The sequence below is a fragment of the Cyprinus carpio genome, chromosome A21 (genome assembly GCF_018340385.1).
Source record: "Cyprinus carpio isolate SPL01 chromosome A21, ASM1834038v1, whole genome shotgun sequence".
Classification (NCBI taxonomy): Eukaryota; Metazoa; Chordata; class Actinopteri; order Cypriniformes; family Cyprinidae; genus Cyprinus; species Cyprinus carpio.
Genome location: NC_056592.1, coordinates 19,944,259 through 19,960,541, shown reverse-complemented (window position 1 = coordinate 19,960,541; position 16,283 = coordinate 19,944,259). Strand labels below are relative to the sequence as shown.

General features: G+C 35.0%; 1 protein-coding gene across 2 annotated transcripts in view; it reads right to left on the bottom strand.

Annotated features, from left to right (window-relative positions):
* The window catches only part of LOC109086806 (gamma-aminobutyric acid receptor subunit beta-2-like), an 87,964-nt gene that overhangs the window by 46,458 nt on the left and 25,223 nt on the right, over window positions 1–16,283 (bottom strand). For both annotated transcript variants that reach the window (XM_042711224.1, XM_042711225.1), the window contains exon 4: window positions 6,296–6,516. In XM_042711224.1, coding sequence (XP_042567158.1) covers window positions 6,296–6,516 — 221 coding nt within the window. The remainder of the gene's footprint in view (window positions 1–6,295; window positions 6,517–16,283) is intronic.

Sequence of the window (16,283 nt, the reverse complement as noted above, 5' to 3'; positions counted from 1 at the left end):
GACCACTAACAGATAACAGGAGGTCTATATTTTTACTGCAAGTGTTTATGTGCAGATCTTACAAATCAGTTGCACAAAAAAAATAAAAAATAAAAATAAAATACAAATCAGTTTATTAACTATATTAGCGTAAAGTGTACCTGTATGTGAACATTCAAAAACAGCTCCCTAGATCCATATACTGTATGTCAATCTTTCATATTTTAGCATCGATTTTGTCCAAAGTACTGCAATATTCTAGTTTAAATAAATGTGTATTTGACATTAAATGCCTTTGAGTTTCTGTGGTGGGGCATATCCTTCTAAAACAATTCCAAACAAAAGTTTTTGCGTATTATTATTATAATTATTATTATTATTATGACACATGCACAGTAATTGACAGACTACACCAAATATTTGCAAAATGGTTTATAAAAGGACCAACTTTATATTTTGTTTCAGTATTATGTACTTAAATAATTTTGTTACAATATACTTACACTGTACTGATTTGAAGTGCTTGTATGTAATTACACCTAATTAAAAAAATATATATAAAATAAAAAATAATAATAATAAATATGGTTTGCTTTAAAAAAACACATTTGCATATCAGTGCCTAACAATTGTAATATATATATATATATATATATATATATATATATATATATATATATATATATATATATATATATATATATATATATATATATAGATATATACAGTAACAATTATTGTACAAATTTCTTATATTACAATTTAAATGTCCTTTTATTTTATTTTATTTTTATTTTTATTTTTTTATTTAAACTTTTCCAACCTCAAATGCAAATCTGCCAATAGTTTTTTTTTTTTTTTTTTTATAAGAATATGTATATATCAAAAACTTAGTTTTTAAGTGCTTAGTAGCTGAGGACATCTAACATAAAATAGGACAAAACAGTAACTTATTACAGACATTAAGATATACACATTGATTACATGCAGCAGTGTTTCCAACCCTGTTCCTGGAGACACACCAACACTTTATCAAATCAAACCGTTACTAATCAAACACACCTGATTCAGCTCATCAGCTCATTAAAGAGACGACAAGACCCGAAAGTCAGATAAGAGAAACACTGATGTACAGGAATACTTAGAGTTCACCTAAAATCAAAAAAGAAAGAAATGTTAGCATCACACTCTTCTGTTAAACTGCTATCCGTAAGACTGCATTCTCTCAAGCCCAAGGTGATGCAGCTTCCTGAGCCCGAATGTCACGCAGCAAATTGGCAGTTTTTTTTTTTTTTTTTTCTGCTGATGTCTCTGACTTCTCTTTCAAGATGAAGGCAGTGTTGAAGAATGGGGCGAACCCCCCAAGCACTGTTAGATGGTTTGACTCTGTGAGAAGTGCAGCAGTGATGTGAAGCTCAGGTGTTCATTGGGATTTGCTTCTGTGCAAGTAGCTTCAGGCCTTAAATCAAACCATCTTTGGGGCATCTGCCTCTCCGTCCTGCATTTATACTGTTATCTAGTGTAATAATGTGTCATACATACACATTTACTGTATGGATGAATATCATAAAACCAGTCAAAATAAAACTTGTCAAATTTTACCCTTAAAAGAAAAAATAAATTAGAATTTATGCATATATGTTTTAGTTAAAGTAAATGAAGCCTTTGCAAGCCATTAAGATTTGCATTTTAGTATTATTTTCATGAAATGCAAGCAAATACCATCTATAACAAAAACACAAACACACACACACCGAGAACACACACACACACACACACACACACACAAACACACACACACACTCTCTCTCTCTCTCTCACACACACACACACATATACACACAAAAACAAAAACAAGAATAAAAAAATTAACAATATAGAATAAAAATGTATACATATATATATATATATATATATATATATATATATATATATATATAATATATATATATATATATATATATATCAATTACTGTATTAGGCTATCTAATGAGAATCACTATTAAGAACATGGCAAACAACCTCAAAAGCAAAATGTTGAGATACATGATGGTAAATTTACAAAAATATGCTTGACTGCCATGAGAATGACTGTATTAATTTGAAAACTCGTTAACGTTCAGTTTAATGAAAGAACAAAAACATTACAAAAATGGCATCTAATTAATTTATTCATTAGGTTGTATGCTTAAAACATCAGCATTACATAAAATACCATTTTAAGTGCAATTATGTTCTCTTTATAGTTTCTAGCAAATGTGCCTTTTGTAATTCACAAAAAAAATATTATTTTATATTACACAGTTTGTGTAAATTTAACTAGAATAACAATACTAAATGGTAAATAAAAATAAATAAAAGTTCAAGCTCAGGACAGCTGTCTCATATAGTGATGATGATGCAGAAGTTATTTCTCCTTTAATATGTATGATCGAATATAAACGCAACAGTGTGTGTCTAATAAATAATTCATGCTGTTACTTTATGATGGTAATGAGAATACATTTATCAGCCTCTGCTTAAAACCCAGTTCAGCGTTATTTTTCTCCACTTCACGTAATAAATAAGAAACGTACCTAAATGAATAAATAAATAGCTATATATGTATATACAAAATATGATTACAAGTACTTCCTTATTCAGTAGCAGTATCAATTGCCTTTATTGCTGATTTATTTCCTCTCTCATTTAAATGTCCACTTTGATATGCCCTGTTCTTTTGTTATGCAGAGAGCCTTTGAGTAAGACAAATGAGATCGGCCTGCACCAGCATCCATCACCTTGAGACGCAGAGAAATGTTACTGAGGGACAAATTACAAACACTGTCTAGCACATACTAAGCGTGTTCGAGGTACAGCACTACAAACTGTAGGACAAACTGGCAATTCAATGGCAAAAGAATTACTCAGGAGAGAATACCCAAGGACTGTGTCCATAATCTGCAACATTATCGGTCACGCTTTATTTTAAGGTCCAGTTCTTGCTATTAACAAACCATTAACTACAACTTTTATCTCAATAAACTCCTAATTTGGTTCCTATCATATAAGTGTTTCTGTAGCTCAAGTGGTAGAGCATTGCGTTAATAAGCGCAAGGTTTGGGGGTTCGATCCCCAGAAACACATGATAGGTAAAAATTGATAGCCTGAATGCACTGTAAGTCGCTTTGGATAAAAGCGTCTGCTAAATGCATTAATTTAATTTAATTTAATTTAATTTAATTTAATTTAATTTAATTTAATTTAATTTAATTTAATTTAATTTAGTGTTACCACATCCACATTTAAATAAAAATGCTCATGTTTGAGCCAACATACACATTACAAATAAACTTAAATGTCATTAAACATAAACTTCTATAAATGTCATTAACAGCCTCTCTTTCCTTGCATACATTTGACTGTACAGGTCTGTTTGATGGTTTCACTAGAGTTTACATGAGAACAATCTGTGAATTCCATATGATTTTCAGTCTGTGAATTCCATTTGATTCCTGCCAATATCCAGCAACTTCGCACAGCCATTGAAGAGGAGTGGACCAACATCCCACAGGCCACAATCAACAACCTGATCAACTCTGTGTGAAGGAGATGTGTTGCACTGCATGAGGCAAATGGTGGTCACACCAGATACTGACTGGTTTTCGGACCCCCCAATACAGTAAAACTGCACATTTTAGACTGACCTTTTATTGTGGCCAGCCTAAGGCACACCTGTGCAATAATCATGCTGTCTAATCAGCATCTTGATATGCCACACCTGTGAGGTGGATGGATTATTTTGGCAAAGGATAAGTGCTCACTAACACAGATTTAGACAGATTTGTGAACAATATTTGAGAGAAACAGGCCTTTTGTGCACATAGAAAAAGTCTTAGATCTCTGAATTCAGCTCATGAAAAATGGGGACAAAAACAAAAGTGTTGCGTTTATATGGGATAGTGATTGCAAGAAACTGGACAGGATTTACAAGTACACATTTACCAGTCAGAGTGCAAACTACAGTATGATGTCAGTACGATAAAGAAAAGAAAAAGACACGACTATGTATAGGCACATGTGTTTCTTTGTTTGTGTGTGTGTGTTACAGTATGCATCTCTTTAAAGTATATGTAAAATGCAAGTGGGCTACTATAATAGGAATCATTACAGTAACTATTCAGTATTACAGTACAGTGCATATTGTTGAAATACAAACGTTTGAATGGTTTAGTATTCAGCTGTACTTTTCGAACTGCATGCTTCAGCTATTGTAAAGTCATGAATGAGAACATGGTATACAATAGTGACCCTTATTTCATCAGAAGCGTGCCTACATCCTTTGTTTCTCTGTTTTTCATGAGATGCACCTCTGAGCAGTTTAGAAAACCAGTTGATCTGATGTTTTCCCTTCATTAGTGAAATTCAAGATTCACCTGCACAATTCATCAATTCTGACACATAAGAAAAAGACTAATAGGTATGACTGCTTATGTGCAGGTGTTTGAATAGAGACATCCCACTATTCCTCTATAAAATTCCCAACAGGAAATTCCTCATGGAAGTTATATCCTCCTGTCACTCATAACAGCACCTCTTTACACGCAGGAATTTAACACACATCATGAAAGAGTGTTCACCGCTGCTCAAATGCTGCTCGCAGCGCACTACACATCCAATTGTATTTTGAACAATCCCTGTTGTATTTTATAGGCATTACACTGTTATATTCTGTGTTAATGACAGTAAATTACATCAGGTTTAGCAGTACGAGGGAAAATATGACGGGTCTTAGAGCGAATGACAGTTGACGCACTGCGGTTACACAAAACCTGGCAGGATATTCTTCAAATATGTAAATCTGGGAACAACAAAACAGCTCAGAGAGAAAAACGAGCTGAACTCCTTTGGTCGGACTGCACTGTTTAGTGACAGATGAGATTGCATTGGACACTAGCTCTCTTATAAACGAAGAGCTAAATGGCCCCGGCAATAATATCCCAGATTTTAATAACCAATGAATCATGCTCTAAAACAATTGGCTAATTGCTCTTTGCTCCAGAGAAAGGAGATGAGAGGTTATGTACTGCCAACTGCCTGTGCACAGCCAACAAACCATGTGCTAAAAGATCCTGAAGTCAAGCTGAGAGAGAGAGAGAGAGAGAGAGAGAAAGAGAGAGAGAGAGAGGAGCTATGAAATTAACTTCTTTCCCCAGGCAGCTTTATTAAGCTCGATATTTACTGGAGTAGTTAATAGTTTGGAAGAAGGCAGTACTCCAATAAATCCTAATTAGTATCTCATTAACAGTAGCATTTTCATGTCAAAAGTAAATCTGTGAGTCAGCTGGGTCAACTGCATTTCTTTCATACCTTCACAGAGTTCTCAGTTATAAGTATTTTGTCTTTCCCATCCATCTATCACTATATGGACAAAAGTATTCGGGACAGCTGGCCATTACACCAACAGGGATTTAATGATTTTATGAAATATTAATGAGTTTTTATTAATTTTTGTTTCACTTAAAAAGTCAGTGTGTATTACTAAAGAAAAGCTGAAACAACATGTGTAACCTAAAGAGTAGAAAATAAACAACATCAAACTATAATAAATTCAATTAATTTTCTTCTGCATTATTTATTTATTTATTATTATTATTATTATTTTTCTAGATCTAAAGCCTTATTTGGTTCCGAACAATTTCATCAGTTGATTTAAATTTGTTTTAATTATGCTATAAAACCATGGTAACTGTAGGGACTCTCTGAGAAATCGAAACGAATTAGGAAAGGATTTTTTTGTGATGGTGGTAGAGTATTTTTCACAACGCTTCCCATAATTAATTTTCAAGCTAAATTACACATCATGTTGCACAGTTCACATGGACATTTATGCAGACTTTTAAGTGCTACTGGCTATCTGAAAAATATTAATCAAAATGTTAATCAATAAGTAACTTCTCTTCATGAACTGTTCAGAACGGTCACTGTAGAAGCCATATCAGATGCAATCCTCATCTTAATTAATCTGTCCCTTTAATTATATCACATATATAAGTCTTATCTATTTTAGTGTTGTCCACCTCTAGAGAACATGAGTTTTCCGAATTATTAAAAATAAAGTGTAATGTATTTATTTGTTTAATGTAATGTAAATGTAATGTAAATGTAAATAAATCAATATTAAACTATAAAATATTAAAGTGTTTTAATTGCAGTGATTTACCTGAAAATGTATGCTCTGTGTATTTTGTGTTTGTTTTGGCAAAATACTGAATGAAAGAGTTACAATTTGTAGAAATTATTATTAGGTGATAAATAGATGCTTTTGAATCGTTACCTGAGCCCATAAAGCACAGTGCCGTCTGGATGGAGACGAATCATTCTGTTCTTCACTGTTACACCATGTACAAACGACTTCTTGTCGTTTAGGAAGTACGTGTCCGGCACCCACAACTGATCGGCTACCCGGTTATCCAGCGTCAGGTTAAGAGGAATCTCAGAATAGGACAGACGCTTGTCTCGCCAGGCTTGCTGGAAATACATAGTCAGCGTGTAGTCCTGAAAAATAAACCATACACAGAAGAAAGATAAATGGGTTACCGGGTCTAAGGGAAATATCACAACATCAAAGAAAAGAGGGTATATTTTAAATTCTTTTGGGGATTAATATTGCATGACTGGCTTTAAAATTTAAAGATGTTAAAAGCACAACAGTGCACATCAGGTTAAAAATGAGCGTTAAGGGGATGAGATCTATAAGGAAAACCCAGGAGACGAGTACAGGTATAATGAGAAAGGAGAGCAGACTCAACAAAACAGTATGTAAATGAACCTTTTCAATCACTCTTTAAAGACAGCGTTCACCCCAAAATGTCCTCATGTCATTAAAAACCTGCATGCTGCTAATTTGGGATTGGCCAATATCTCATTAACCTTCAAAACTGCAGTGACACTTTTTGCATAAGCATTTCAATACACAAAGCATTCATCAGTATGCAGCAAACGCACATGAGAAAGATCCAGGCAGGTGACAGTATATGGGAGACTAGGGAGAGTTTCAACACATTTCGCTTTTAATGTTTGTAACTCAAACTTATAATGTGCCCACATTTGTCAGCTGCAAATTAAAGTTGTTCTGAAATCTACAACTTGTGAAATGTGAAATGCCATGCCAATAAAAAATCATTTGTGACAGTGGATGAGGTGAAATGTAACATTATTAGAAAATATATGCATCAGTTAAATATTACATTTGCATTTATTGTGCAAAACAAGCGACCTTGCTCTTTTTATAACAAACCCCATCAAGCTCAATCCTTTCCCATTTTTATTTTAAGCATTTTTATTTTGAAAGTTAAAAATAGTAAAAATAGTATTGTAAAGCAGCAGCAAACACGTAACATTTTAATCACGAATAAGTGATTTTAATGCATGATGTGAAGGCAAAGAACCACCCAACAAGATAAGGAGTGCATTGAAATCATAATTCACCACAAATGAATTTTTGATGCAATTTAAAACACAATATTTACAGTACAACACCCTTGTCCTATCAGCACATGGTTCAGCGTCTCTGTAAAAACATGCATGTTGATCCTTATGAAATAAGCTGTTACTTCCTTTCCCATTCCTTCACACCCACACGCAAAGCTTCCACTTTCCAAACCATGCCCCCATCATTCATTAGGAGCGATAGAAAGACCTTCCAGCATGATAGAAATTTTAGGATTGGAATTATTTATTCAGCACTTCCCAGGGTGAATGTCTTTGATAAAGAAAAGAAAGGGAATATATACTAAGGAAGAGAATTAGGGAATGTCTTCATGGCATGTATTAGTTCCAGTATAACTACTCAAATGTTCAATATTAAATGTAAAAAATAAATAAATAAAATTACAACAAACTCAATGCTATCCTTGCTATTCTCAAAAGTGTAAAGACTGAATCTCTCAGGTCCCGTCAAAACATTTAGAGTGGGCCACTCAGATCTGTCAGTCTCTTTCCAGCTCAACCAATAGTGAGAGTTTGGGGCGTGGCTACTGAAGCAGGCTGAGCCAGAGAGTGTTTAGCCGTGGCTGAAGCGTCGAATGAGAAAAGAAATTCAGATTTGGTTAAAGAAGTGCATGCTATAATTCAAAGACTTGCCAAAATACATAGAGACAGTCAACAGGGTGAAACAAGGGTAAACACTGGCAGTGCTTTTACACAATGAAGAAATCTGAGGGAATGGTTGGGTTTCAATCAACAGGTTTAACAGGTTTTTGCCACACTTTAGCTTTTACTGTCAGAGAAAATTAGCCCAAGATAAAATAAAAGGTAACACTTTAGAATGGGGAAGCGTTTTCTCTCAATAAACTCCTAATTTGCTATGTATTTATAGTTAGTAAGGTAGTTGTTAGTTTAGGTATGGGTCAATAGAATAATGAGATTTAAACGGTTTACAATCAGTACAACAGTAAAAGAGCTAAAATGCACTGTAAGATAATCTGAAATATTTGCAAATATATATATATAGACACACACACTCACTGGCCACTTTTATATATATATATATATATATATAGATATATATATATATATATATATATATTGCAAATAGTTCAGATTATCTTACAGTGCATTTATATATAAATATATATATATATATATATATATATACACACACACACACACACACACACACACACACACACACACACTGGCCACTTTATTAGGTACACCTTGCTAGTACCGGGTTAGAGCACTTTTGCCTTCAGAACTGCCTCAATTCTTTGTGGCGTAGATTCAACAAGGTGTTGGAAACATTCCTCAGAGATTTTGGTCCATATTTGACATGATAGCATCACACAGTTGCTGCAGATTTGTCGGCTGCACATCAATGATGCGAATCTCCCGTTCCACCACATCCCAAAGCTGCTCTGTTGGACTGAGATCTGGTGACTGTGGAGGCCATTTGAGTAAAGAAGTCATTGTCATGTTCAAGAAACCAGTCTGAGATGATTGAGCTTTGTGACATGGTCCATTATCCTGCTGCAAGTAACCATCAGAAGATGGGTACACTGTAGTCATAAAGGGATGGACATGGTCAGCAACAATACTCAGGTAGACTGTGACGTTTAAACGATGCTCAGTTGGTACTTAGGGGCCCAAAGTGTCCCAAGAAAATATCCCCCGCACCATTACACCACCACCTCCAGCCTGAACCGTTGAGACAAGGCAGGATGGATCCATGCTTTCATGTTCTTTACGCCAAATTCTGACCCTACCATCTAAATGTCGCAGCAGAAATCAAGACTTTTCATACCAGGCAACGTTATTCCAATCTTCTACTGTCCAATTTAGGTGAGCCTATGTGAATTGTATCCTCCGTTTCCTGTTCTTAGCTGACAGGAGCGGCACCCGGTGTGGTCTTCTGCTGCTGGAGCCCATCTGCTTCAGGGTTCGACGTGTTGTGTGTTCAGAGATGGTATTCTGCATATCTTGGTTGTAAAGAGTGGTTATATGAGTTACTGTTGCCTTTCTATCATCTCTAACCAGTCTCCCCATTCTCCTCTGACCTCTGACATCAACAAGGCATTTTCGTCCACACAACTGCCGCTCACTGGATATTTTCTCTTTTTTGGACCATTCTCTGTGAACCCTAGAGATGATTGTGTGTGTAAATCCCAGTAGATAAATACTCAGACCAGCCCGTCTGGCACCAACAACCATTCGCCGTTCAAAGTCACTTAAATCCGCTTTCTTCCCCATTCTGATGCTCGGTTTGAACTTCAGCAAGTCGTCTTCACCTCATCTAGTTGCCTAAATGCATTGAGTTGCTCCCATGTGATTGGCTGATTAGCAATTTGTGTTACCAAGCAATTGAACAGGTGTGCCTAATAAAGTGGCCGGTGAGTGTATATATATTTCTGCTTGGGGTTAATTTATCACAGTTTTGAAAGTAAGTTATTATAAATAATGTAGCTAGTTAAATGAGAGGAATTCACTGTTGTAAATATGTCCTTGTCATTATTACAATGAATAGCTGTACACATAAATTTGTTGATGCTGTAAAGCAATTCATTTTTTTGAGGAAAATGTTGTGCCCACTCACCAAACTTAGAAAAGTTGAAGACTAAAGTCTTAAAAAGTTGCTTAACCCTTTATCATGAAAAGAGCCAGTGAAAAATCTGTCTGCAGCACAGGGTGTTAAAAGCCAGTCCAGTGCACCTCGAGGTGATGATGAATTTTTTCTGTTTACATGCTGAGAAACCCAATCTCCGTGTTGCCCCTTTACTGTAGATATCATTATGAAATGCCATGCAACACCAGGCAGGCTTTCATGGCTTTCTCTTTCTGTCCTTACAGGAAGTTCTGGAAAGTTTAGAGAGATATCAAGTCTCTGGGATTTAGTGAGCTTGTTTTGTATGATCAGCAAGGCTTCTTAAGGTTCTAAGCTTCTCCTCATAATTCTTTTATCAGGGCAGGTATTGGGATACTGGAGGCACAGAGCTGTCTCCTATCAGGATACCTGTAATCCATTTACTCCGGCTAGAAGTTTGAGCGTGACTCATAGCCTGGGAAAGATATATACATCCTGTGTGTCATCAGAAACACTACAGTGAGGCAGCAAACAACATAAAAATAGCTGTCACCACTGCAATTCTACATTTTCTCAGCGGAGGTGGCTGTCAAACACATGGAGCTAATGAGCATCAGGGTGTACAGTAAGCTAGTGTGGGTGAGGAGGGTTGATGTTTCTGACTGGAGAGGGAGCGTCCAAGTGCACACAACAGAATGTAATTGTATATGAATGTCTTCCTTTGTTTGTTAAAGGAGTTGTTCAAAAACTGACCTAAAATTTAATTTACATTTAGCAGACGCTTTTATCCAAAGTGACTTACAGTGCATTCAGGCTATACATTTTTTTTTTACCAATATGTGTGTTCCCTGGGAATCGAACCCACAACCTTTTACACTGCTAACGTAATGCTCTACCACTGAGCCACAGGTACACAAAATAAATAGAAATAGAATATAAATAGAAACTGATTACACATAATCTCAGTTCTGGTAACTGTTGATTCTGGAAGTCTGGACAAAATATTTTTAAACCTGGAAGATTTTGGGCAGGTAATGCCATTTGCTGTTTTCAAGTTTCACATTTACTTGAAATATCTCTAAGGAAGTTATCATTTCAATAATTTAACAAGACTTTTACATGGTTACAGTTTGATATCGCTTAATTGTCACACTGACATGCAGGCAAACAAATGAAATATTTCTATTTTTACATTTTAATTATGTAATTATTAGCTTTTTATCAACTTACAAACCCACTGCAGTTCTTACATAAACCTAGTTTTGGAAAACCCTTAGGTAATGTAATGTTTAATGCATTTTATGGTATTGATATCAAAAATTGGGATACGTTTTCTTTTGCTTTGCTTTTTTATATTAAAACTGCATGTTTAATGGTAACTTTAATACAAGTTACATAAAAAGTAATCAAAACGTAGTCAGAATACATTACGTAAAATAATTAACCTAAATTATGTTACTAACTACCGTTTTCATAATGTAATCTGTAATAAGTAACAGACTACAATCTGTAAGTAATTTTTCGTTTTTGTGTTTAAATTCAAGAGTTGCAGCGAATGCATTACCAAGGGTGATAATTCAGTAGTTCGCCTTAACATTTCAGTGTCAGAAATGCGTTAGATCAACTTCCATTTCATTTACAGTAGCTCTTACATCTCTCTTATGTAAATTCTTTTGTCTCAAAAATTTAACACAGTTCTAAATAATATCCAATTAATACAATTTCAGAGTTCCTTTTAGAATATTTCCTTGATCCATGATCCATGGACAGTTCCAACTTAGAAAACAGACTCCCATAGAAGTTCACAATAGTCTGAGTTGGTCTTTTTAGAAAGAAAACAGCATTATTTTAATCAGCACCAACAATTTCCAATGAGGTGCCAAAAAATATAAACAGTAGGCTATCAACACTATAGCTCTTCCCAGTGTTAGCATGGGACAGTTTTGCTCAATTTGACGTGACTTTTTGTGGACACTGGACCATGGGCAACCCAAGAGCAGAAGTCTAAGGGACACCAAAAGAGGGGAATTTAAATAGGACTAGTCATGGCTGATGGCTTTATAACCCCTTTGTTACCTAAATTACTGGTCCTGTTCTTTCCCATTCCAAGGTTAGCTTGCCTCGGTTGACTTCCTCCTGCCATGTGTTGGCAATAAATAGCTTTCACTACATATATATATAACCTTGTGGAGTGAAGGAAGCAGTGCAGGCTGGATTCTGCAGGAGACGTGAGGGCAAGCCTGGAATGGCCTGACTACTTTTTTATCCTCTTGACACATCTACATTTGAAGTTTCTTCTCTGTTTCATTGCAGGGCTCGGTGATATCAAGGGGCCAGAATTTGAAAGGCACTGGAAGCTTAGAGCGCCTGAGATGTAAATGACTGCTATTCACACTTCTGTCTTACTGTGTCTTTTCTCTGAGGGAGTTTTTTTGTTGTTGTTGATTTGTGCGCATTGGGCAGGGGAAGAAATGACAGGCGTTTGATGACTACTGAGAAAAGTGCAAAGCCTCTAATCTTCTCTACCAAGAAAAAAAATAAATAAATAAATAAAAAGGCTTCCTATTTATTAAACATCAGGAGCAGCAGAATCTGTTTGGTAAGTGTAATACTGGGATTTATTCCGTCTAAAATCGGCTTTCTTCACAGCTGAATAAAACAAAATAAACAATAACTATTCCAATGCAATTACTTTTAATGGACAAGTATGTGAATAATAAGTTGCATTATCATTTTATATTATTCATTCCTGTTATGGAGTACCGTCACAGCTCTGTAACAAATGATACACTTACAGTATTTTGCAGTTTAGGGAAGTATTTCTATATACTCTAAACATTGTTAATAATAGCGTGATTAATGACACAATGGCAAAAAAGGTTAATATGATTTTTAATGGGGTGAAACCTAATATAAAGAAGAAGCAGAAGAAATATATTACTATATGTACTGATGTTTGTGTTGTCGACCCATCAAAAATGATTTTAAGGGCTTTTAATTTTACAGTCAATTTAATAGTTAATTTGGTGTGATTAATTATAACAAAATTGGTGCAATTAATCATGCTCAAAACAAAAATTATATATATATATATATATAATATATATATATATATATATATATCATATATAATTATATATATATATATAGACACCCAACCTTCTTTTTTTAAAGCTGCACTGGTTTTAACTTGTCGCAGTATCTGTTAAAATAAACATTATAGTATGAGGATGAAATATAAGAACACAAGCCGTACCATAGACAGACTGACAGAAACTATTGCAAAATAGATGAATTGTAGATAGCAGGAGAATTAACGAGTATGGCTAACCATTTAGTTTGAAAAGAAAAAAAATAAAGAAAAATATATATTGACTTTTGAACCACCTTTTATCTTTTTAATGTTTCTTTTGACATAAAATATGATCTTCTGGAGGGATTTCTCAGCAAATATTATTATTATTGATTAACAGCACTTAATCAAACTGTCATGAAGTTATTATAATTAATAATAATAATAATAATTGACAGCCTTCATTTGATGAATTTTATTATTATTATAGTTTGTATCCCTTTAGATTCAGCTCATGGAAGAAGACCAGCTGTTCACACACAAGCTGAGATTTACCCTAGATATTTCTGAAGTCACAGCAGGACAGTTGAATGAAGCGTCACACTCAAAATACACACAATCAGAGCAGTATCCGTGCTCAGAGTGGGAAGGCGTATAAGATAGATCTCTGTGCAGCTCTGAGGAGCGTATCCCTCTGTTCTCATACATGAAGATGTAGCGGGCCGCCACAGGATTTAGACAGTCTTCAAGCAGATTGTACACACTATGCTTTGGCTCTATAATGAAATGCCATATGTTTCCCCTGTGCATCTCACACCTGCTATGTCTCTAAAAAGGAAAAAAATGACACACAAAGCACATTGTAAGGCTGATCAGCTGTCTATATGCATGTTTCAGGCACATGCAATCTCGCAGTATTTTTTTTTTTTACACTGCAGACTTTTTGACAATTAAAACCATTGAAGTCCTTTTAGTTGTTTGTGGTGCACAGGAAGTGCAAAGAATGAGTTGTTCAATTAACAATACAGCTTTCCCAACACATACATGTGTGAAGATGTTTGTGGTGCTGACATGGCCTGCTGGTGGTCACATTAATGTATTTTATAGTGTTTCAAATAAACGAAACAATGAGTTATTTCAACACCCTTTATGACTGAATGCAGGTTTGTTGAGGTCATGCATTCTAAGGTTAAACATCTTGTCTGCGAGATTTATAAATAAATAATCCAAAAATAGCACATATATTAACTTACTTGTTCCTTTGTGGTCTGCTGAAAATCCTTAACCTAACTTGTTTGCTTATGAATCTCTAACTATGCTATGGTATCACCAAAACTTGTGTTCAGTCTTACTGACACCTTCTTTTCTTGCAATTAGCACAGGTTTTGAATTCAATCAATCAGTTCCAAAAAGAAAAACAAAGTCTGTGGTAAATGAAAGAAAACAAGTTTATAAAGGATCCAATATTTGGTAACAATATACAATAGCAGCGTTATACCCTGTGTGAATAAAGTAAATTTTATTCAAGTTTTATTCCAATGTGATAACATATACTAGAATTTTTGGGGAAAAAATAAATTCTCTCAGAGTCAAAATGACTCGTAACATGAGGGTTAAGAAAACATTTCAACAATGTCTCAGACTGTACTAAACCTGACAAAGACACCAAAGCTTTGAAAGAAAGAGCAGAAGTATTGAATATCAAAGTATTGTCTTATGATTTATGACAGTTCACCCTATAAATGACTAAAGTTAAATGAAGATAAATGACGTCTCATGTCTTTCTCCTACATTCTGTGCCTGTGTGAAGCATCCACTAATGTCTTTCTGCATGCACGATCTGTGCAGTCTATTATTATATGTAGTGGGTGTCAGGTATGAGAGAATATGTGCGCTGATGTATTCATGACCATGCGCTTCGAGCAGCGGGTGTTCTGCATGTCGCTGTGGGCGATTTCTAGGTCCTGCTGTTGCCTGGGACGAGCCATTATTATGCTGCCCAGCTCTCCCACAGCCTCATCTATTGATGAAAATGAGATATAACAGAACCCTCTTCACGTCCATGGATCGATATTGATATATTTTGATGGGGAAAAAAAAAGGATAACAGATTTGAGGAAAATAATGGATATGATATTCGTCTGTGTGTGTTGGTTTTGATGAAAGAACATTTGTTCAGGGCTCAGTGCCTCAGTGACAATGGAACATGTTTGAGGTTGGCGTATGTGTGTGAATGCTTGTGTACACACACACACACACACACACACACACACACACACACACACACACACACACACACACAACACCCTTGGACAAGGACACCCCTGAGGAGGCAATATCCCATCTCTATAGGAGTGACCTGCACCGGCGGGGTCCACATGAGATGCTGATGATGATGCATTGACAGACTCTGAAGGCTCTGCAGTTTTCCCTCAATAACTCCTAATTACTCCTAATTTGCTGTTTATTAATAGTTATTAAGGTAGTTGTTAGTTTAGGTATGGGGTAGCATTAAGGGATCTAAAATATGGTAAGGCATTAATATGTGCTTTATAAGTACTGATAAACAGCCAATATGCTATAATATGCATGGTAATAAACAACTAGTTAATAGTGAGAATTGGTCCTAAACATAAAGTGTTGCCAATTTTTCTTATAATTATATTGTTAAAATATCATTTGTTTTAGCTTGACTGTCCCTGCTCACAGTGTTGGGAAGTAACTGATTACATGTAATCTGGATTACGTAATAAACATAATATCTAATAAAAATATTAGATTAAATTACACATTAATTGCACATTTTAACGTTTACATATTATTCACACAAGTCTTTGCCTTTGGAAGGCTTTTTGTCTTTCAAACACATTAAAATGTACAAACTCACATTATTTCTTATTTACATGTAAAGCAGGGATTCCCAAACATTATCAAAACATAGTGTTTAAAATGACCCTTGGCTAAAAACGCCCACAAACAAAAAGCTTGAGGCTATTATTACCAACAGCCTCAAAACAACAATGCCAAGTTTTTCTCATTTGCTAAAGTGCAGAAAGCAGCAGACTGCTGTTTTATTCTCTAGGTAACAAAGAAACCAGCAAGAGACGCTGGCATACAGTATTTAATGCATTTAGTTCTGTATTTGATGCTTCAAAGGTTTTGTGTATGAGT